The sequence below is a fragment of the Parasteatoda tepidariorum genome, chromosome 10 (genome assembly GCF_982258835.1).
Source record: "Parasteatoda tepidariorum strain Cologne lab strain chromosome 10, Ptep-v5.0, whole genome shotgun sequence".
Classification (NCBI taxonomy): domain Eukaryota; kingdom Metazoa; phylum Arthropoda; class Arachnida; order Araneae; family Theridiidae; genus Parasteatoda; species Parasteatoda tepidariorum.
In genome coordinates, this window is record NC_141764.1 from 60,796,590 (window position 1) to 60,818,919 (window position 22,330).

Sequence of the window (22,330 nt, forward strand, 5' to 3'; positions counted from 1 at the left end):
TGCGGTATGGTCCCTCGTTAAACTGTTCTATCGTAAAGTGCTAGACTTCGCGTGCAAGTCGTCGAGCTACCGAAGCGGGGGTGCCATCCCATCTGCAGAGGATCAAAATTGTGATGGCATGTCTTCGGATCATCCTCAGGTATGTTTCCGCCAATAACTCTAGTGTGACGTAAATGAACTATAATAACTGAAATGATAATAATAAAAAATAGTGTTTTAAAAGCGCTTTTTTCTTTCTAAAATTTATTTAGCACTTTGTTTTAAACATACAAATTTTTAACGTTTCATTTAGAAATTTAACATTACGATCGAACTTAATAATTATGTAATTATTTATGCATAATAGTACAAGAAAATATTAATTTGTAAAAAACGCTTTAAAAAAAGATTTTAGCACTTTGTTTTAAGCGTATTATGAATTTCTAAACAAACATTTCAATAAATATTTTAAGATTTGAACATTGTAGTCAATTTATTTAATATCTTTCTTAAGCAAAACATATATATCTTCAAATTTATAAATTGATTTAAATCAATCTGAGTAAGAAGTTTTGATAGAAATATGATTTTCTGTGCCTTACAAGTAAATGAAATTCAAAAATACTATATCGCGATGCAAAACTGACGATGCATCACGATATATAATTTCCAATATCACCCAGTCCTAGTGTATGCTTATGCTTTTTAACTGAAAGTTTATAACACTTGGTTTAGCGAAATACCAATAAAGTAAGCAAAATAAGTGCCCACTTTGTATACGTATTACTAAACATTATAATAAGTGAACTACCGCCACAAAACGCGAACATGTTAAGAGAAAAATTAAATCAACGTGATTACACTCCAGAATTCTCTACTTTTTAATTAGATTAAAAATTTTGGCTAAAAAGACAGACCAGTAGCTGGCATACAATAAAATATAATAGAAATATTAAGTTTGCAAATAGTCATATATCTGCTTCCTGAAGAGAGAATACTCAGGCTCCAAATTTTTTTTAAATGCAGTCCATAAGTTCACTAGACTTAAAATAAAATTGTTATCTTGTTAAATAAAACTTACAATTACAAGAAATTTATACTCCTAAATAAAAAAATTTTGAATTCCTAACAATAAAAGAAAACGGTAAGTGAAATTGTTTCAAACCTGATATAAAAGTATCAAACATTATCTTGTATGTCAAAAAATATAAAATAGATATTTCCTCAATAATATACGAATACACAAAAAGAGTGGAAATACAAGTATAAAATTTACTTAATTTTATTTAGATACATATATAAAAAAACTAAACATAAACTTAACAAAAAAATTTAAGCAAATCGAGAAGCCAAAACTTCTGCGATCTTCTCAAAAGCATTGGCTTTCCTTCTCTCTATTTCATTACGTTCTTTTAGCTCCTCGGCCTTCCACTTCTCTATATCATTCCTCTCTCGCATTATCACTTGAATGTCCATAAGCGCAGACGTGGTCTCTCTTTGCGCAGTCAAGAGTTCCTGCACTTTGTCAGAAGACATTAATTTGTCAATTTTTTGACGTTTCCTCCTTCGGAAACCAGACTTTTGGCTGGTGGCATCATTCTCTCGTTTCAGGTTTGGCGTCAAGAAGATGTTATATCGTTATGATTTTAAATATATATATTGAATGAAATAAATAAAAACATAAAAGAGTGATCGTAATAGTGAAATGTTGTTCAAATCAATTACCTGATCCTTCGTTCCAGAAGGATCTCCAGGATCGTGTGGTCTAATGGTGCTACTTGGATTTGAAACATTTAAGAGTTCTTTTAGGAAATTTTAAGGAACTTTATTTCTTCTTCTCATGACTGATTCTTAGATGCTGGTGGCTCCGGACAGGTGGTGTTAACACATACGGGATCTCGTGGGGAAAAACTCACATCTTAGACAAAAAGGATAATTTTCATTTTGAATGAAGATGGATTCCAGTTCATCAACAAATTATCTGAGTCGTGCCGCATGCACACTTGGACAGTAGAACATCAGGAACACGTGTCAAACTTCATTGTTTTATCTTAATGGAACGTGATAGTGTCTTGAAGTTATTTTTGTTAAATTTTTGACTTAATGAATCTCCATAGTTATTTCTTGTAAAAAGGGACAAATGTTGAGCAGAAAGGCAAGAGCCTTGAAGCTATCATAAAAATGAGAGCGATGCTTCTCTCTCACGGTGGCTTCCTCGACTGCCGCCAAGAAGGCACGCGGAAAAGCGATAAAAACGATATACGGTTAAAGTTAGGGTAGGGTTAATCGATACGAAAAAAAAGAGTCAAACAAGTTAAATGAAGTAAAAGGCTATTGCGGTTAAAAGAACGAAAACAGAAAAAACTATTGAGGAGTAGAAAAACAACGCACGTGTGATGTAGCAACATCACACTAACCCCCTTAGGAAGAGAGAAAAACTTTACATGGCATGATAAAAAAAATGATAAAACACTTACTTAAAGTGGGTGAGGACCGCAAGGAGCCAACAACATCTCTTGAACCTGCCAAAACAAAAAATACAAAAGACAGTATTGTTGATAAAACAGAACATAGTAACAAAATATCAAACACAAATGAATGTGTAGTTCTTGGATATACATAAAACCTGAGTTCCATATCACATGCAAATTATCACATTAAAATATAAAATTACCAAAATTAATTGTCAAATCCATATTTACGAATATCTGTTACTTAACCTACCTAAAATAAGCATGTACATCTCAGCTTTTTTTTTTTTGTTTTGTGTGTGTGGTGTTACATAAAACTGTAGAAAGCTGCATAAAACTACTTGATCATTTCATTCATTCAACCAAAAGCAAAAACACTATCCTAATATGCTTATTCTACCTTTTTTTTTAAAATTTAAGTAACAGAATGCTGTGCGTCAAATAACATATCTACATATATACAAAAGGAAAAAGAAAATGTGCATGCATATCAACACATCATGCTTATCACATTTTATAACATATATCATGTTAGAGAAAATTTAGTTATAATAGTAACATATTGTACATTTGAAATGTTGGGTGGTGGACAGTTTGCCTACTCGAATCAAACATGTATATATTAAATTTTTAAACAGTTTGTAAGTATATATATAAATACAATTTAAAAGATATTATCACAAGTTCAACATACCAAACTGAATTGAAATGAGAAAAAAACTCAAAAATATGATACTATTCTGATACATTTAGAAAACTCTAAGGTATAAATATTTAAAATCTAAATTGAACAATAATTTAAAGGAAAGTACAATTACTTAAAATTTACATTACATAATAATCTAAAAATTAGGTCTAGTGAACATTAACTTAACCATAAAATAAACACTACAAAAGCCCTTCAGCTGGAGAAACCGATCGTATTTTCTCCAACAAAAAACTACTCAATCAAAAGAAAGTATGCCAGCATAGTCTCCTTAGAATGAGGCAGTAAAAATTTTGACAGGTAAAGCTAAGTCAAGAGAACCAATTACTTTTGTCTAGATCTTAAAGAATAATGATAAGGAGCAGTGCTTATAGCAGGTTTTTGATCTGATACAACTAAATGAGGAAGTCTTGGTAAACAAGTCCTCAAACGGCTAATATTAACTTTAAAAGCATCTTGCAATGGGGAATTAAATCTTTTAATTGAGACATTGATGTCATTATGAATTTCAGTTATAATAAATGGGCCTAAAAATTTTGGCTTAAAAGTACTTCCAGAATGTAAGTACACAATATCTTTAACATTAAATATCCTATGTTTTGCTTTCTTAAGTCGAATCTCATTTTGCTTTTGTTGTTGTTTTTCTAAATTATCATAAGTTTCTTTATATACAATATTCAAATCATCTAAAAGATTTTTGACATATTGGGTCTTATCTAATTGCTGTGGTTGAATTTTAGGGTCAAAGGTATCAAAAATTAAGCTTAATTCTCGTCCAAAATGCAAAAGATTAGGAGTAAAATTGCTGGATGGATGCACAATACCATTATACAAATTTTGATGAATTAATATCGAATTTTTAAATGACACACCTGCTTCGTTTAAGGTAATTAAAGATGTTTTAATAGACTGATTAATTCTTTCAGTCGCTCCATTACATTTTGGATTTTTGGGAGTAGTATGGGCTAAATGAATACCAAGTGCCTTATTTACACAATGAAAAACTTCACAGTTGAACTGTGTTCCTAAATCTGATAACACCATAGCAGGTCTACCATTGTTGGCAATATAATCAATCAAATGTTGAGAGACACTCTCAGCTGTTAAACTGTTCAATGGATATAATTTTACAAATTTAGAGAAATGGTCCAAAATAGTGAATACATATCCACAGTTTTTAATGGGGCCAACTATATCAATTGATATGAATTCATTGGGTACCCTAGGAATAGGTAAAGATTTAAAAGGCGGTTGGGGTATACTATAATTTTTGGTACGTAAACATACATCACATGAAAGAACAAAATTTTTAGTGTCTCTATAGATATTTTTCCAGAAATATTTATTAGTTAAAAGTTCATATGTCTTTTTCAGACCAAGATGAGTAATGTGAGAAATTTTTAGTACCTTGGCTTGTAAACATTGAGGCACTACTATACATTGAGATAAATTTTTATCATTACGAACATGCATCAATAACTTAGTATCTGAATCAATAATAAAATCTTTAGTTTTTTTAGCATTAGTTAATGAAGGTGAGTTAATCATATCAACAATTTCTAAAATATTTGGATCCTTTTGTTGTTCACTATAAAAGGTGGTTAAAGAAATTTCATTATCAGGGTCAGAATTTTGAATAGAATTTACAATTTGATCATCAACATTAGTATCAACAAAAGGTAAAATTAACTCATTTTCTGAGACTGGATTAAGAGCAGGGGTGTAATGGTCAGGGTCTTGACTTCTACTAAAGTAATCGGCTAATTGATTCTTTGGACCAGCTATATATTTTACTTCATATGTGAATTCTGACAGCTGTATAAGCCAACGAGTAATAATGTCAGCAGGGGATGTTACCTTTTTATAGTGAATTAATGGTTTGGAATCAGTGAGGATAGTAAACTTTTTATATGCCAAATAGTGTTTAAATGCCATTACTGATCTATAAATAGCATATAGCTCAAGTTTTATGGGGGGATAATTACGTTCTGATTGGGATAAACCTTTACTAAAGTAAGATATGGGTTTAAGTTGACCATCAAATTCTTGCATTAAAACACCTGAAATAGCAGTACCACTGGCATCAGTATTAAGGATGAACTGCTTATCCCATTGGGGAAGATGTACAAAAGGCTCAGAGAAAAAGATATTTTGTAATTGATTAAAGGCATTTTGATGCTCTTCTCTCCACTGAAATTTTGAGTTTTTAAGAGTTAATTGAATTAGCACACTAGTGAGTTGAGCATAGTTGGGAATCAGGTGACGGTAAAAACCACAAACACCAAGAAACTTTTTGACATGTTGAGAAGTTTTAGGGGGCTTAAATTGAGTTATTTTTGCTATATTAGTATTGATAGGTTTAATGACATTTTGACTTAAATTAAAACCCAAATAATTGACCTCAGTTTTGACAAAGTTACATTTTTGAGGAGAAAAGGTCATATTATACTTAATAAAAATTTTTAAGACAGCAGTAATTTTATCTAACATCTCATCAAATGAGTTAGCACCTATTATTACATCATCCTGATAAGAATATATTCCCTCAATACCTATGTTTTTCAATTCATCTATTATTAAGTCCATTAAAGCTTGAAAAATACTAGCTGCTGTTTTCAGACCAAACACCAGGCGTTTGTAGGCAAACGTACCAAATGGTGTTGTGAATGTTAGTATGTCTTGTAGGTTTTCAGGTAGTGAAATTTGATGATAGGCTAGAGGCATGTCAAGAACACTATACATCTGATATTGTGAAATTTCATTAATTAAAACAGGTATTCGAGGTAAAGGATAAGTTGATGCCTCAACGATTGAATTAAGTAAGCGAAGGTCCATGGCAAGTCTAAATTTTACAGGGGCATTTGGATTTTTAGGGTCTGGGCGCTTCTTTACTAAAATTAGAGGACAACTCCAATCGCTTATATTTCTTTTTATTATGCCAGCCTCTTGTAATTCCAACAATTCCTGTTTAACCTGGCCCTGTATGGCATAAGGGATTTGAAATGGTTGTGTTTTTATTGGATTATTAGACCTGAAAGAAATTTTAGGGATGACATGGTCAGTATGACCCAAGGTTTTAACCGATTTAGAAAAAGCAGTAGAGTGGGACATTAAAACAGTAAGTAATTTTTGTTTGTTATTAGGATTCAAATGAGAGAGATCAAAATCATTTTCAATAAGTTGTTCTTTTCTTAATGTTAAAATATCAGATGAAGGAGTAATTAAATTTACATAATCAGTTAAATTTTCCTCAGTAAGTTCTTGAACATTTTGTTCAGAATGTTCCTCTAATTCAGGGTTAAACTGAATTTTTCCTATACAAGTATTTTTGTTTATATGCAAAGTGACATCAGAATTATTTTTAATTACTGTGGTAAAATTAGCACTATCAAAAGTGTGCAAAGAAGCAAAAATTTCAATTTCAGGTTTCTTAATTAGAGGTTCAAACAGAAACATATCACCTTGTTTACAATTATCATTCTTAATAATAAGATTAATTTGAGTAGACTCATTGGGTTCCAATATTACTTTCTGTCTAAGAAAACAATTACTTTCAAAATGCATAATATTATTACAATTCACAACACCTTTAGAAATTAAAGGTACTTTAAAATTTTGAAATTCAGCAACATTATCTGACGGACAAATTTTTACATTATTTTTACTCAAAAAATCATAACCAATTATTGCTTGAAAAGCATCGTGTTGAAAGTGTGATATATAAAATGGAGATTTGAAATTATTTTTCTCAATTTTAAATGAGATTTCTGAACAAAATAAAAAATTTAAATTGGAATTAATAGTCTTAATCTGCACATTAGAAGACAGAAGTCTAGTTTTAGTATTACATTTTATGATATCATAAGTTGTTTTTGACATTAAGCAAATACTGGAACCACTAACGAGCAAGCATTTTACAACATTGTTACCAAATTTAACATGAATCAATGGAATATTATTATTATTAAAGGCATTATTTGAGTAAGCAATATTTAAATTATGTTCATCATTAGAAACATATGAAAACAGTCCATTTTTATGCATAACAGTATCACTGCCATTGATATGCACTGATTTGTTTACATTTGAATAAACAGTCTGACTATCAGACTTACTCAACATATTATCACATATATTATCATCATTACATTTGTTATTTGGTAGAGAAATACATTGTTGAGAGGAAACATGTCCACCACCATATTCCCTCACATTTAGTTTAACGATTTTGGTGTTGTTTCACCATTATTAAAATTTGAGGCATATTGATTAAATTGTGGAGGTCCAAAATGATTTAAATTAAGTTGATAATTATCATGATTCTGAGGTATAAAATTTTGAGTAGGATTGAATTGACTAACATTGGGATTAAGATTAGAAAAACTAGTTTGATTATGAAAATTTTGCCTCGGCATAAAATTTCTATCTCTGAAATTATTGTGAGAAGAAGAAAGTTGGGGCATAGATTGCATTTGGTCGTTAATAAATTTTCTACACATGTTTTGCTTATGACCAGGTTTCTTGCAATAAAAACAAATTATCCTTTTGCCTTTAAATGTATTATTCATTCTGGCAAAATTTACAGTTTCAGAGCCTCCATGTTTAATTAAATCACGAAATTTTGTACACTCTGCCAGTGAGTGGGAATCATTGCAGTATGAGCAGTTTTGTAGCAAATTTATTTCATTATTAATATTATTTTATTATTGATCTTTGTTAACAGGGACTGAACTTAAAATATTATGGGCCTCGGCTTGTAAAATAGTTTGCTGGGCAATTGATATACTATGGGCTTTATCAATTAAATCTTTAAAGTTATCTGTCTTTTCAAGCATTAGTTTTTCTTTCAAATTTAGAGGCAAAGCATTTATGAGTTGTAGGGATTTAATTTGGTTTAGTGCTTTTGGATCCGTAACTGAATTATAAGTTTTAGCTACTAGGGTGTTTATTCTATGACCAAAATTTTTGATACTTTCGCCTGGCAATAACTGAATATTATTCAGAGTTAATAAATTAGTAGAGGGGCTATCATCATTTGAAAAGAAAGACTTAATTAGGATAATTGCTTCATCAAATTTTACATTTCTGAATTCGGGGGATGTTTGGAAGTATTGTCTAGCATTTCCTGTTAATTTTGATTTCAAAAACAGGAGAGCAATTTCATCTGACCACCCATTAAGTTTTTTAAGATCACAGAGCTGTTCCAAAAACCACTCCGGAGACTCGTCTCCATTGTAATTTTGAATCGAAATATTGATCTTTTCAGCCATTTCGTAATTTTTTTGGCTCGTGTAATAATATTTGCAATTTCAATCATAAAACATTATAACATGATCATCAATTAAATAAAATATAAACAATGCATTTCCATTTCATAAAAAAAAATCAGCACCATACGGCACCATTAATATGTTATATCGTTATGATTTTAAATATATATATTGAATGAAATAAATAAAAACATAAAAGAGTGATCGTAATAGTGAAATGTTGTTCAAATCAATTACCTGATCCTTCGTTCCAGAAGGATCTCCAGGATCGTGTGGTCTAATGGTGCTACTTGGATTTGAAACATTTAAGAGTTCTTTTAGGAAATTTTAAGGAACTTTATTTCTTCTTCTCATGACTGATTCTTAGATGCTGGTGGCTCCGGACAGGTGGTGTTAACACATACGGGATCTCGTGGGGAAAAACTCACATCTTAGACAAAAAGGATAATTTTCATTTTGAATGAAGATGGATTCCAGTTCATCAACAAATTATCTGAGTCGTGCCGCATGCACACTTGGACAGTAGAACATCAGGAACACGTGTCAAACTTCATTGTTTTATCTTAATGGAACGTGATAGTGTCTTGAAGTTATTTTTGTTAAATTTTTGACTTAATGAATCTCCATAGTTATTTCTTGTAAAAAGGGACAAATGTTGAGCAGAAAGGCAAGAGCCTTGAAGCTATCATAAAAATGAGAGCGATGCTTCTCTCTCACGGTGGCTTCCTCGACTGCCGCCAAGAAGGCACGCGGAAAAGCGATAAAAACGATATACGGTTAAAGTTAGGGTAGGGTTAATCGATACGAAAAAAAAGAGTCAAACAAGTTAAATGAAGTAAAAGGCTATTGCGGTTAAAAGAACGAAAACAGAAAAAACTATTGAGGAGTAGAAAAACAACGCACGTGTGATGTAGCAACATCACAGAAGACCTGAGAGTTTGTAAAAGATACATCTGCCTCCCCTTCTGAAAATTGAGGCGTATTTGGAATGATAAATTCAAATGGCGAGATTGTTTTTGGAGGGGAAGCAGATGTTGATGGCAAGTGGTCCGCTGAAGCAAGTGGTCCGAACTGAAAGAAAATGAAAAAATTTTTATTCAACACAATTAAACTACCCTTTTACGATTTTTGGTAAACTATTTTTTTAATGTAGAAGTTACAATTTATTTACAAAATGTAGTGACTTTTGACTACTTTTAAGAGGCAAATTATACTAAAAGATTTTATTTCCACTGTTAAAAAAAAATAGAAAACTGAGAGAAAAAATTTAAGAAAAATAAATTTCTAAAATTAAATTTACTTATTAATAAATTTACGTACAATTTTTAATAATTACAGCCAAAGTTTTAACCTTTTTAAGGAGATATCAGTGTTAGAAATTTTATCTTAAGATTTTATACTATAGCACGTTTCTAATAGGTTTAACGAATTACATGTATATATACATGTATATATTTGGATTCAAATTTATTTTAATGACTTAGTATTTACTAAAAAGATGTAATTTTTCTTAAAAGAAAAGTTGTTATATGGATTTGAACGATTGTTTTGAATTCTTAGAATTATGTGCATTTGCAATGTACCTAAGTTAGTAGTTAACGAAGCGAGCTTGGCTTGCGAAGCAAACCATATAAGAATGCACAGCCAATAGTTTCTTGAAATACCACTAAAGGTTATATACTATTTGAAAGAGCAGATTTATGCTTGCAATACTGATTAAATATAAAAATTTAAATAGGCTTCATATCTTATTATAAACACAAAGTAATGTCGAGAAAAAAAGACAAAAGTATAAAATAATTCCCAACTGCAATAAAAAATTATTGATATCAACAGTTAATAGTGCATGAAACTAAGGATAATTACCTCAGGAAAGACTTGACTCTCAAACACATTTTGAAGCCCATTCAAAGCATCTGGCCCGATTAGGGCAAGGACCCTCTCATCCAGGGCACTGAGGGGCTTTGGAGCTGGTCCTCCCCCAGTTCCATTGGCATAGGTTTTGTATCGCTGAAACCTTCTCTTTGTGTCGGTTTTCAGCTGAGTCCAACACTACATAAAAAAACTTTATATTAGACACAAAAATTTAATTATATCTAATAATGAGGATGCATAATTCTCAGTTGAGACACTATATATATTTCCAAGCAAATGAAATTTTTTTAAGTAGTTTGCCAGATTCAGATATAACTAAAAAAATTTTGTGAACTCAAAATCTCTATATACAAAACCTCTTAGCAACAATCTTAATTAAGTCTTAAATATTGTAATATTAATTAACTCTTAAAAACTAGTTTCAACTCTTATGGCTCATATTTTTTGGCAACGGTGAGTGACAAAATAATCACAAAGTCCTAGCGATTTTTGACAGTGAGCCAAGATAACTAAAAACAAAATCATAGAACTGCCATAATCGTAGAAGGGTATATTTCCCAGAAGAACGACTATTTTCTCAACTAAGAATTTTAAGTAACAAAAAATAAATTACTTCTTTTTGAAAAAGTAATATCAATAAGAATTTTTCTAATATTTTGTAAAGGAGCATTCGTAATTATTTCTTCAAAATATTCAGACACTACTTCCTGTGAAAAATAGACATTGATATAATTCTTATTGATATAATATTTATTGCCTTATATGAGTGAAGCTGCTTTCTCAGCCTTTACGTACTAAAAATATAAGTGTCTGAAAAGATTTGGTGTCGAAACAAATTTGAGAATAAAATTAACATCATCACCTCCTAATATGAAATTGCTATGTGATGACAAACTACACTATTCTTCACACTAAGGACAAAATATGTTGAAACATAGTTTACCTCTTTCACTAAAGTTATAAAAATTTAAATTTATTTTGTAAATAGATAGGTTTTATTTTTTCATAAAGCACATCACAAAAATTTTCAAAACCTATTTTTTAACCAAAAATTTTGAAAAATGTGGATACATGTTATACACACTAATGGGCATCGCAGGGAGTCAACTAACAACTGTTAAGAAAACAAAAAGAATAAAGTTACAATAGAAAAAAAAATCATAATTTAATCAAAGGTCTGCAAAATTTTTAAGCTCATTTATTGTTTGTTTATAACTTAGAGAAATCTGTGTTATTCTGCGAAAATTTTCTTCCTAAGTTAGAAACATTGAAAGGGGACTAATACCACCAACGATACCCATGAAAATAAATTTATACTACACAAAATACTTACTTCTCTCCATTTCTCAACAGTTTTATGGCAGCTTCCTATCGCATGCAACTCCAGCTGCAAGGCCAGCCACATTCGCTCTCTGTCTTTATTTGTGAAACTCGGAGTCAACTCTCCTTTGTATAGTTGTGGATTTTTCTCCATAAAGGAGACCAATTTCTCTGAGTTGGAGTAATTTTTTTACCCATAATAAAGATTTGAAGATACACAGTGCACGCAAAGAAAATACACAGTGCACGGAATTAGTATTTTAAGAAAACACACGGTTGATAAAACAACGTTGCCATATTGCGGAAATAAATATTGCATAAATTCAACGATTGGTTAAATTCAAGCCACGCCCTTAGAACCAGAATCGTGGAATGTCTGATTCCCGGTGAGTGTTCGTGGTACGATTTAGGGATGACATGGAATCAAACTTTCCCTGGCTTCTCGTTCCAGGCGGGAATCTTCGTTCCATTCCCAGTAGTTCATGGTAGGGGTTCTGATGTGCAATTCTGGATCATGAGCTCCATGGAATGAAATTCCAGATGGGAATGACGTCACGTTTGAACGGGAATTATTTCCCCCCACCACGAACACCTTGGAACCAGTTTCTTGGCAAGAATAGGAATCGATTTCATTCCAGCCAGTCTCCAGTACCCAGAATCGTCATTCCAAGAGGGAATCAAGGGATTTGTTTACAGTTTTAAACATGGCGCTGAACAATCTGATTGCTCGTGTTCTAGAACAAATAAATCGCATTTCAAAGCGAGAAATAAGACCCGTGAGGTTTCCAGCTCTTAATATGAGTGAAAAAAGATTCATCTCATTGTATCGAATAAATAAACATATATTTATAGAACTCTGCGAGAAATTACAACCTATGTTAGCCCCACGAAGTTGCCGAGGAAATGCTTTTTCTGTTGAAACGAAGGTAAGAATTAAAAATAGATTTTGTAATATTTATTAATGATCTAATGCTATGATTTTTTTTTTCTTGATGATCTAAAGCTGATTTTTATTATGATATTTTAATTGTAAGTAAAGTTAGTGTGCTATTTGCATTATTTTCTGCCTTGAGTATCTTAGTTTTTTATCTTATTAATTTATTATTAAATTTACAATGTTTCAACAACCTAAAAATAATTCATATATTGTATATATTTTTCTTATCAAAAATAACTTAAATCAATGAATGATGAACCGATATAAATTTACTTACTGGTAAAATTAGCTGCTTACAAATTTTCTTCAAGTGAGAAAAATACCAAGTATATTATTTATTTATGACTGGTTTTTGATTGGAACTGCATAGCTTCTTATAAGACTTCATTCAATACTATTCTAAAATATCTGAAGAGATTGAAAATGTAGATAACACTAAAGTTTGCTATTAAAATTTATTACACATTTCAGTATTATTTTGTTGATTGTGTTATCAATTACATTCTCAAACTTGGAAAAATTTCCTTCTTCGTTGTTGCATTTATTTATTTTTCATTAATTTTTTATATTTAAAAATATTTCTCTCTTTATTTTACCACCCAAAGGAAGGTAACTTTGTTCATATACATTGGACGAAGTGATACTAAGATACCAACATGAGTGAAAGACAGTAATGACACTTATCAGAGATTTTGCAAAGTGTTAACTCCAACCCCATCTCTTAACTTGACTACATTCCGAACTTCAGTATATTTATAATGAAATTATCCCTTAATACATTGTTGTGTGAATGGCTGAGAACAAAAAATATTTGCCATGCAAAGTCTACTACTTTCGTGTTTCAACACTGGGTAAAGTTCTTGTTTATACCAGTAATAGGAAAGATTTCTATATTGTTATATACAGAAAATAATTCCAAATTTTGTCTACTTTCAATATTGAAAATAAAAATCAGAAAATCAGAAATGATCATTTACAAATGTATTTTTTACCTACCCGAGAGATATCTTTGAAGGAAGGAATAGTTTGGCTTCTTAGCAAAAAGCTGACACAATGTAGATACGCAAATGCCTAACTTAAATTATAGTATTCGTATTCATATTCCATTATAGTATACTTATTTTAATGATTAATTTATCTTCATTCTTATTCAGGCAAGTCATTGCATACCTAAGCATAATTTTAGGTAGAGTTTAAGTATATGTTGTATATTAATATGGTATGTTTTTTGTAATATTACTCTTCTTTTATTTCGTCAATAAATTTATTTGAAAAGTACTTATAAAGAAGAGAGTACTGTATTAACTCAAAAAAAATTTTTTTGGGGTTATTACAGCCCTCAATTTTTATGCCTCAGGCTCATATCAAAGGTTTGTGTTTAATGGAAATGTCGACTTGACATTGAATACAGCTGGGTGTAGGTTCGGCTTTCAGCACATGGGTAAAACTAGTATGACCAATTCGTATTCTATTAATCTAAGTCTAATGTTTTGCGATCAACAGTTAATGCCTTACAATTATCAAGATTAGGATAAATTCCATGTAATTTATTGTTAGTTTGTGTATTTCAATAGTTTTTCCGGGCTTGATGAATTGAAGATTTACAAGTGTGTTTAAGGTCCAAAGATGTCAAGAGATTACTGATTAAGTTATGAGTAGTTTTAGCTTAGCTAATTATATAGAATTTTAGAGGTGAAGATGTTATTAAACAGCCTCTCGTAACAAACAATTTAAAGTATTATTATGGCACTGTCAAATCTTCACAGTTACATACAGAGGATGCAGTTGCTGTTCACTATTTGGTAAATTATATGGTTTAGTGGAAGTATAATTTTGTACTACTGTATAAATCTTAGTTTTTTACCAGAAATGTTTTGTACCAGAGGTTTCATTTATCGTGGGTATACATACAGACGACTCAATTAAAGGAGACGATAATAGCATGTGGTGGTAAAATTTTATGTATTGATTCTATACTTTAAACTAACGAGCGAGAGTTTAATTTCCCAATTTATTAGTGCAGGATGAATATGGGTGTGGATATACAGTTGATTATTTAATTTTAAGCAAAATAGATAAATACAGGATGACTATTTGATCTGCTAAACATTAAAGACAAAATCTAGGAACTACAAGTAAAGATTATGACTGATGATGACAAAACTACTGGCCCCACATTTCAAACAGTTTTTAGAGATAAGGTAAAATATCTTTTATGAAAGTAGCCCACCCACAGGACTTAGAATAGAAAATTAATTTCTTTTGTGTCAAAAGCTCTGATACTCATGTTTGATTGCAATTTTAAAAGAAAATGTATTGAAAAGACACCTATATTTGTAAATTACTTTGTTGACAATTATTGCACTGAGGATAGAAAATGTTTCTGGAGAATATGTCACCGTCAGTTTCCACACGCTGATACTGAAAAAATGCTTACCGTAAATCTTATCACAATAAATTAAAAGTATTGAAAAATATTATCTTCTTATTTAGCTTTCCTAAAGATGAGATTAGAAGACAACTATGGTCTTCCAAACTAACATGAGAGAATTTCAAAGTATCGGAAAGCACGAAAATATGCTCTAAGCATTTTACACCAGACTGCTTTGATAAAAAGAGATTTGGTGGCACATGGCTAAAAAAAAGTGCAGTACCAAGTATATTTGATTTTCCAAGCCACTTGCAACTAAAATCAAACAGGAAAACTGCAGCTAAAAGATCTGCTGATATTGTTTTATCAAATCCTGAATCAAGTAAGTTCACGCTTTATATACATGAATATTATTTAAAAATTAATTTCGTAATTGAAGTGAGTTATTGAAATATCTAATTATTCTGATCTTTTTTAGTATTTTTCTTGTTAAATTTAATTAAAATTAAATGTTACTAAAATTGTTACATGCAGTAAAATAAGGTTTCAGAAAAATATTAAACAAAAATGTCTGAATAAAATTTTTCGGTAAGGCTTAATTTGATAGTTGCTTTATCTTAACTTTCTTTTCTAGGTAAGAAGCGTAAACATTACAGTGGAGATTTTAATGATAAAGATATGACTTCTCCAAGTTTCAAATGGCTAAAAATCAGTCTGAAATCCATCGGAAAAAATTTATGTCCATTACAGAGAAATCCAAGAGATTGAAGAAAAAAGTTGCTTTTCTTCAAGAAATATTGACAGATGTGAAGAAAAAGGCTTTGATTTCACAATCAGCTTGTGATATTTTAGAGGTATTAATTTATCAATTTAATATTGTTTATCTGTTAAAATTAACATGCTAACTACTTATATTAGATTAACTATAAGGTAAAAGTTTGATGTGGAGTTATTTTTAATTCATATTTGTCTTATTAAATGTTAATATAAGTTGATCATATTGGTCCTTAGCCATTGTTGAAAAATTATGTGAATCACCAGAAATAATGACATAATTAGTTTTAAGACATATTTCATTTGCTGATTCACCTTGATTTATTTCCAATTGATTCATGTTTTGTTTTTATAACAACCCAAAAGTGATGTTCCCTTAAGGTATCTATCTGTCTACCTTCAAAACAAAATGTTTGAAAAATCAATATTTTCCTAAACATTATTGCAACAACATTTCGTAGACAAAAAATTCGTAAAATTTTTATTTTGAGAAAAATGTAATTATAATTTATAATGAGAGTAAGTTTGACAGCTATCGTCTATTACTAAAATTGCTATAACTAAAGTTCTACTTAACGCGGGTTCAAAAACAGTTTTGAAAACAAGAAAAATTGGACATTATTATTAGATACTTAATCAAAAATGCGATATTTTGTCGAAATACTTGTTTTTAAGGTTGTTGGATACCTTAATTACAGAATACATGTAACCAGAGTTCTCAAAAAACATTTATTTTAAACTTATTTTTCTATTGTCTACATGGACACCTTCAGTTTGTGGTTAAGGTAATGTGTAAACATATCGCTCATGGGCTGCAATAGCGGCAACACTTAAAAAATCAAGTTTTGAGATAAAACATCAGAAAAATCAGGTTTAAAGTTCTCATTGCTAAGCAAAATGCATAAGCAATGCTTAAGGGGAGTCAGTACCCACCCAGCCTTCAAAAAATCGATTTTGAGATTTTTACATTTTTGAAATCTCCTAATCAAGAGCTTTCCAAAGATGTATTTACTCAATTTTATGTTCATTTATGTATTTACTCAAATTTAAAGCTGTTAAATTTTAATTTCAAAATGTAAACAAACGCTCCTCTCGCTGCGCCACGCCCACATTTGACAGTTGAAAACATAAACACAAGTGTCAAAGCTCTGACGTTTACAAGATTTTTTTTTATTATTTTATAATATAAGCAAGCTAAAAGTCAAAATTCTTATTTTCAATATAAAAGCTACAAGCTAAATATTAATACAATTGTTTTTAACAAATAATATGGGTGTTACTCAAGAATTATTTTCATATTTCATTTGATTTTCAACTGCACATCACGTGCGAATTTTTACCGAATCTTAAAAGCAATTACATAGTTTCAATTAGATTTATTTTATTATTTGTTAAATAAGTTTTGTTTTTTGTTATATTATATATTAGTTATTTGTTAGATTTATTTTGCTCTTGGAGTTAATTCAGGACTTTTTTGTTGAGGTGAAAAATTAAAGTTTCGTTATTTGTTTTGGATTAGAATGCCTAGATCTGCAAAAGCCTGTAAGAAACGCAAACACGTTTACTATGAAAGAAAGACTGTTTCTGATAATGCAGGTAGTAGTGAAAATGTATCAGCTAAAGAAAACAGTGGATTCTTCAATGTGATTATGGACTTTAACTTGTTCCCTAACGTCTTTAAGACTGCTGTTAGATGCAAGTCCTGTGATTCTGGTCTGAATTTGCATGTTTTAGAGCCCAATGCTGGTCTGGCTGTATCGTTTCGCTTGACTTGCTCTAATTGCCAATGTGAACATCTTTTCAGCTCATCTGGATACCATGAAGCCGAATTGCTACTGTAAACACTAGATATGTTTATGCTATGCGCTCTATCGGTAAAGGTGTTGTAGCTGGCAGAATGTTTTGCGGAGTAATGAATCTTCTCCAACCTCCTACAAGATTTGCGGGATATAACAATAGACTCTTGTCAGCGGCTAGGAAAATAGCTAGTATTTCTACGAAAGAAGCTGAGGTAGAAAGTAAATTAGAAACGACGGTACAGAAAACATTGCTGTTGCTGTCGATGGAACCTGGCAGAAGCGAGGTTTCAGTTCGTTATATGGTGTCGTCACGGTGACGAGTGTTGACACTGGCAAGGTGTTGGACGTTGAGGTTCTAACAAAGCATTGCAGATGCAATAATAAAAAAGCGCATGATGATAAATGCAAACAAAACTTCAGTGGTTCGAGTGGACTTATGGAAACGGAAGATGCTTCAAGAATTTTTCAACGTTCAATGTCTTTGAACAACTTGCGCTACGCAACATATTTAGGCGATGGAGATTCAAATGCCTTTGAGTCTATACGAAATAAAAATGTGTATGGGGATGAATACCCTGTAACAAAGATAGAATGCATCGGCCATGTCATGAAAAGGATGGGTTCAAGACTTCGTCGTCTTAAACATGTCTCTAACATGTATGTTTTAAGTGTGCACTTTTATGAAGGTGTTTTTTATTTTTTATTTCATAAATTTATTTAGGGGTAGATAGTTAAAATTTTTTTATCTAAGCATTTTTTTTAATTATTGGTATTTGAATATTTTAATTATGCCAAGGGCTAGGCAAGCAGACCCTCCGAGTGAGGATATTCCAACTTCAAGAGAATATCACTTTAATATTGACCCATTTTATGGGGATCCCAGTACTTTAAACTGGTTTTTGTCCCAAGTAAGGGAACTTAACAAATGGAATAATCAGGCAGCCCTTATTTTCCTTAAGTCCAAGTTAAAGGGTTCTGCACTTACCTTTTTTGCAACTTCTCCTAGTTGCCTAAGCCTCAATTCTTTTGAGGAAGCAGTAAAAATCCTTCAAAATTTCTTTTGTGCAACAAAAAATGAGGCCTCAGCTATTGCTGAATTTAATGATCTAAACATGTTTCATAATGAAACGATAAGAAATTTTGCCCATAGACTTGAGTCAGCAGCCCATCAGGCATATGCTTTTATTAATGATGCAGCTGCATTAAATAAAATTAAGTCAATTCAATTCTTAAATGCTTTATCTCCTAGCATAAAGACTCAACTATCCTTTGAGGATCCTTCAGATTTCATGGCAATTGTGAACAAGGCAGAAATAATATCTTCCTGCTCTGCACCACATACAAATGCTGCAGTTAATTTTGTAAATAAAACCCAAAATATGGACCAATGCTCAGAAATCGAAATGCTCAAGGATCAAATTAAACAATTGACTACTATTGTTCAAGAGGCAGTCAATTTATGTCCTTTATGTAAATCTCCTGACCATTGTCTTAAAAATTGTCCTCAATTCACAACATCTAATGTGAGAACCCAAAATAACAATCCAAGACAAAAAATTGTATGTCATTTTTGTGGGAAAAATGGTCATATTATGGCTCGATGTTACCAATATTTGAACTTGCAGGGTTCTAGGCAAAATCCTAATAGAAATACTGGTTCAAGTAATAACCGAAGACCACAAAATCAAGGTCGTCCCAATTTAAACTAGTGTCGGGACCACATTGTAGGCAAACTGTGGTCCCTTTTCAAACTAAACGAACCCCTGTTTCTGATCAACCTTCTGAGTATTTAAATCACACTATGGGTGATGGTAAGACAAAAATATCTGAATTCTTAAATCCAAAGTCTAATGAGACAACCTTGTTTAATTTATTTAGTGAAAACAAATGTAATTTACCACTTATTGATTTAATGTTTGGTGATAAAAAGTTCACCTTTTTAATTGATTCTGGTGCTTCTATTTCATTAATGCCTAAAGATATTTTTGACCAAATTAAATTAGTAACTAAATTTAAATATTTATCTAGAAATGTAAAAATTTCTACGTTAAACTCTGAACTTAATTTTTTATCATGAGCTCAAATTTCCTTTAAAATCAGTAACAGTCAGTTTAAGCATCATTTTTTTGTATCTAAATTTAATACTTCTCATTTTCAAGGTATCATTGGATATGATATAATATCCAAATATAACATAATTATAGATTCTAAGAATAATTAATTGATTTTTGACTCTTTTAAATTACCTTTGTCTGAACAGAAAAATGTTCAAAATATAATATCACATGTTCATTTAACTAATAAGGTTGTTATTGATCCTAATGAAAGTGTTTTCATCAATGTCTCTACTGATAATGACAAATTTTTAAATAATGACATTTTATTTACTCCCCTTATAAATCATAATGATTTATTGATGCATCCAAGTGTTCATAATTTAACCCAAAATTCATTTCATGGTTGTCTTTGCCAGACTTTATCTGAAAGTGGTCAGTGTATCTGCTACCTCGAACTGTCTTCATCCCTGATGTCTATATCCCTCATCTGGATATTTCTGATGTGTGTATTGTCTACTATCGGCTCCTGAGGCGTGATCCTGCCGTCTTATACTGAGGTAAACTTGGCCTCTTATTTAATGATAGTGTTTCTTCGTTCACTGTGCTTCATATATTGCTCCTACTGGTTTCATTGAACTGTGTGGTTTCGTCAAATTAGTGGCAACTCAATGTCGGTGATTCATAGTTCACCGTGCATCATATATTGTTGCCTTCTGGATTCACTGAACTGTGATATTTCGTCAAATTAATGGCAGCTAAATGGTTGGATGTGTTGCTTGAGATCAAGGTGCACAGCTACAAGAGCAGTACATATTTTTATCTGTCTTACTTGATTGGTTCTTCTTGACATGGACTCCCTCCCGAATTGTGACTTTTCACGAATTTCATTCTTAAGCACTAATACTTTTGCTTTACAGATGAATTTTGTAAACCTTTTTCCTTTTTTGTGTATATAATTTTTTTTAGACTTTGTGTTGCCGTTATTCTTTGAAAATAACTTAACATCTCACCAAGTTTGTTTTTTTTTCAGTGTAGTGTATTTGTGTGTTGTCAATTAAGTATTTATTCAAGTTTTTTTTTTTTTTTTTGTTGGATGCAAATTTTTTTACCTCTTTCCCACCTTGTGATTTTTGTCTTCCCATTATTGCATTGGATGTATTAATTGCTTTGGCATTTGTTTATTTTCTGATTCTGCTGTCCTGAATTTAGTTTTTGTACAAAAAGGCTTCACCTTTTTTTCTGTATCTGGGGGGAATATATGTAGTATGGTATACTACATATTAATTAAAATCATTTGCTAATTCTAATTTCATTATCCAATCATCTAATTTATTTAATCATCATCATTCATCTAATTTAATAATCATTTGTTAATTGTTAAGGCGGCACAGTACTTAATTTTCGACCAAAATTTCGATATTTTTTTTATTGCATATTTTGAAAGATTGAACATTTTTAAGTATGTGTACAAAATTTCAGAGCGATACTTTGATTTTAAAAGAAGTTATGACATTTTTTAATTGTTATTGTCACTAATCAGCTGTCAAAGGGGGCGTGGCTCAATGTAAACAAACATTCAATGCGTGCGTTTTTAGCAACAAAAATATGCCATGAATCAATTTTTATTTTAGTAGATAAAAGCTGTAAGCTAAAGCAAGTTACCAAGTGATATTTTTCATATGCTGTGTCACATCTAATTGATTATTTTGTTTTTTAGAGTGCTTCTAGCTGGTTATCAACGTTTTTTTACAACAACGGTCTTTTTCAAGGCCATATTTAAATACTTTTTTGTTATCGTTTCGTTATTTTTTTTGTTGAATAGTTAGTTATATTTTTATTTGTTGCTTTTTGTTATATATATTTTTAAAATGCCACGCAGAAAGCGAGCATGCACTGCACATCAACAGAGTGCTCTGAAACGTTGGAGCAAAGGGCAAAGCGATGATTTGTTAAATTCTGCTGCTGTAAATGCTGAAAAAAACACTTCCCTGAGAGTTTCAAATGCAGATAGTGTGGTACGTTCTGCAAATTATGATGAGAATATTCCTAATTCTCCTCATTATATACTTGTTGACATAAATCAAGTTAGTGGATTATTTGATACCCTTTTGTGTGATATGTGCCACAAATCCTCTTTGAAGCTTGTTTTGGGTAAACAAAGTGGATTTTCACATGAACTGAGAGTAGTTTGTGAAGCTTGCAATAATGTAAACAGAATCAACAGCTCTAAAAAAGTCTGTGAGAACACTCACATCAAACAAGTTGCCAAAAACTCAGCCAATTCCTATGATATCAATATTAGAATTGTGCAAGGAATTTTGAGCCTTGGACTTGGATTTTCTGCTCTAGAAACTCTTTGCATGCATATGAATATGAATATAATGTCTAGCAGAACATTTTGTGTAATTAAAACACAACTGGGTAATACTATTTGTAATTTTACAAATAGTTTGTTGAAAAATATACACATTGATGTACGAAATGAGTATGGATGTGAAAATACTGATGATATTGTGGATATCGCTGTCTCATATGATGGAAGTTGGTTGACCAGAGGTCACTCATCTCAAATTGGAGTTGGATGTGTGATAGACCTTCTTACAGGATATGTTATAGACTTTGAAGTCATGTCCAAAAAATGTTATCAGTGTGAACATTCAAAGACAACTTTGGGAGAGAATTCTGCAGAATTCCACATGTGGTACATTGGGCACAAAGCCACTTGTAGCATTAATCACCGTGGATCATCTGGCTCGATGGAGGTAGCAGCA

General features: G+C 31.0%; 1 protein-coding gene across 1 annotated transcript; it reads right to left on the reverse strand.

Moving 5' to 3' along the window:
* Positions 1-8,663: 8,663 nt before the first annotated feature.
* LOC147802977 (uncharacterized) lies at positions 8,664-16,873 on the reverse strand. The gene is made up of 3 exons (XM_087153941.1): positions 11,635-16,873; positions 10,293-10,478; positions 8,664-9,497 (listed from the first exon to the last, which is right to left on the reverse strand). The coding sequence occupies exons 1-3, from the start codon at positions 11,773-11,775 to the stop codon at positions 9,303-9,305; spliced, it is 522 nt and encodes a 173-aa protein (XP_087010067.1). The 5' UTR covers positions 11,776-16,873; the 3' UTR covers positions 8,664-9,302.
* Positions 16,874-22,330: the final 5,457 nt, after the last annotated feature.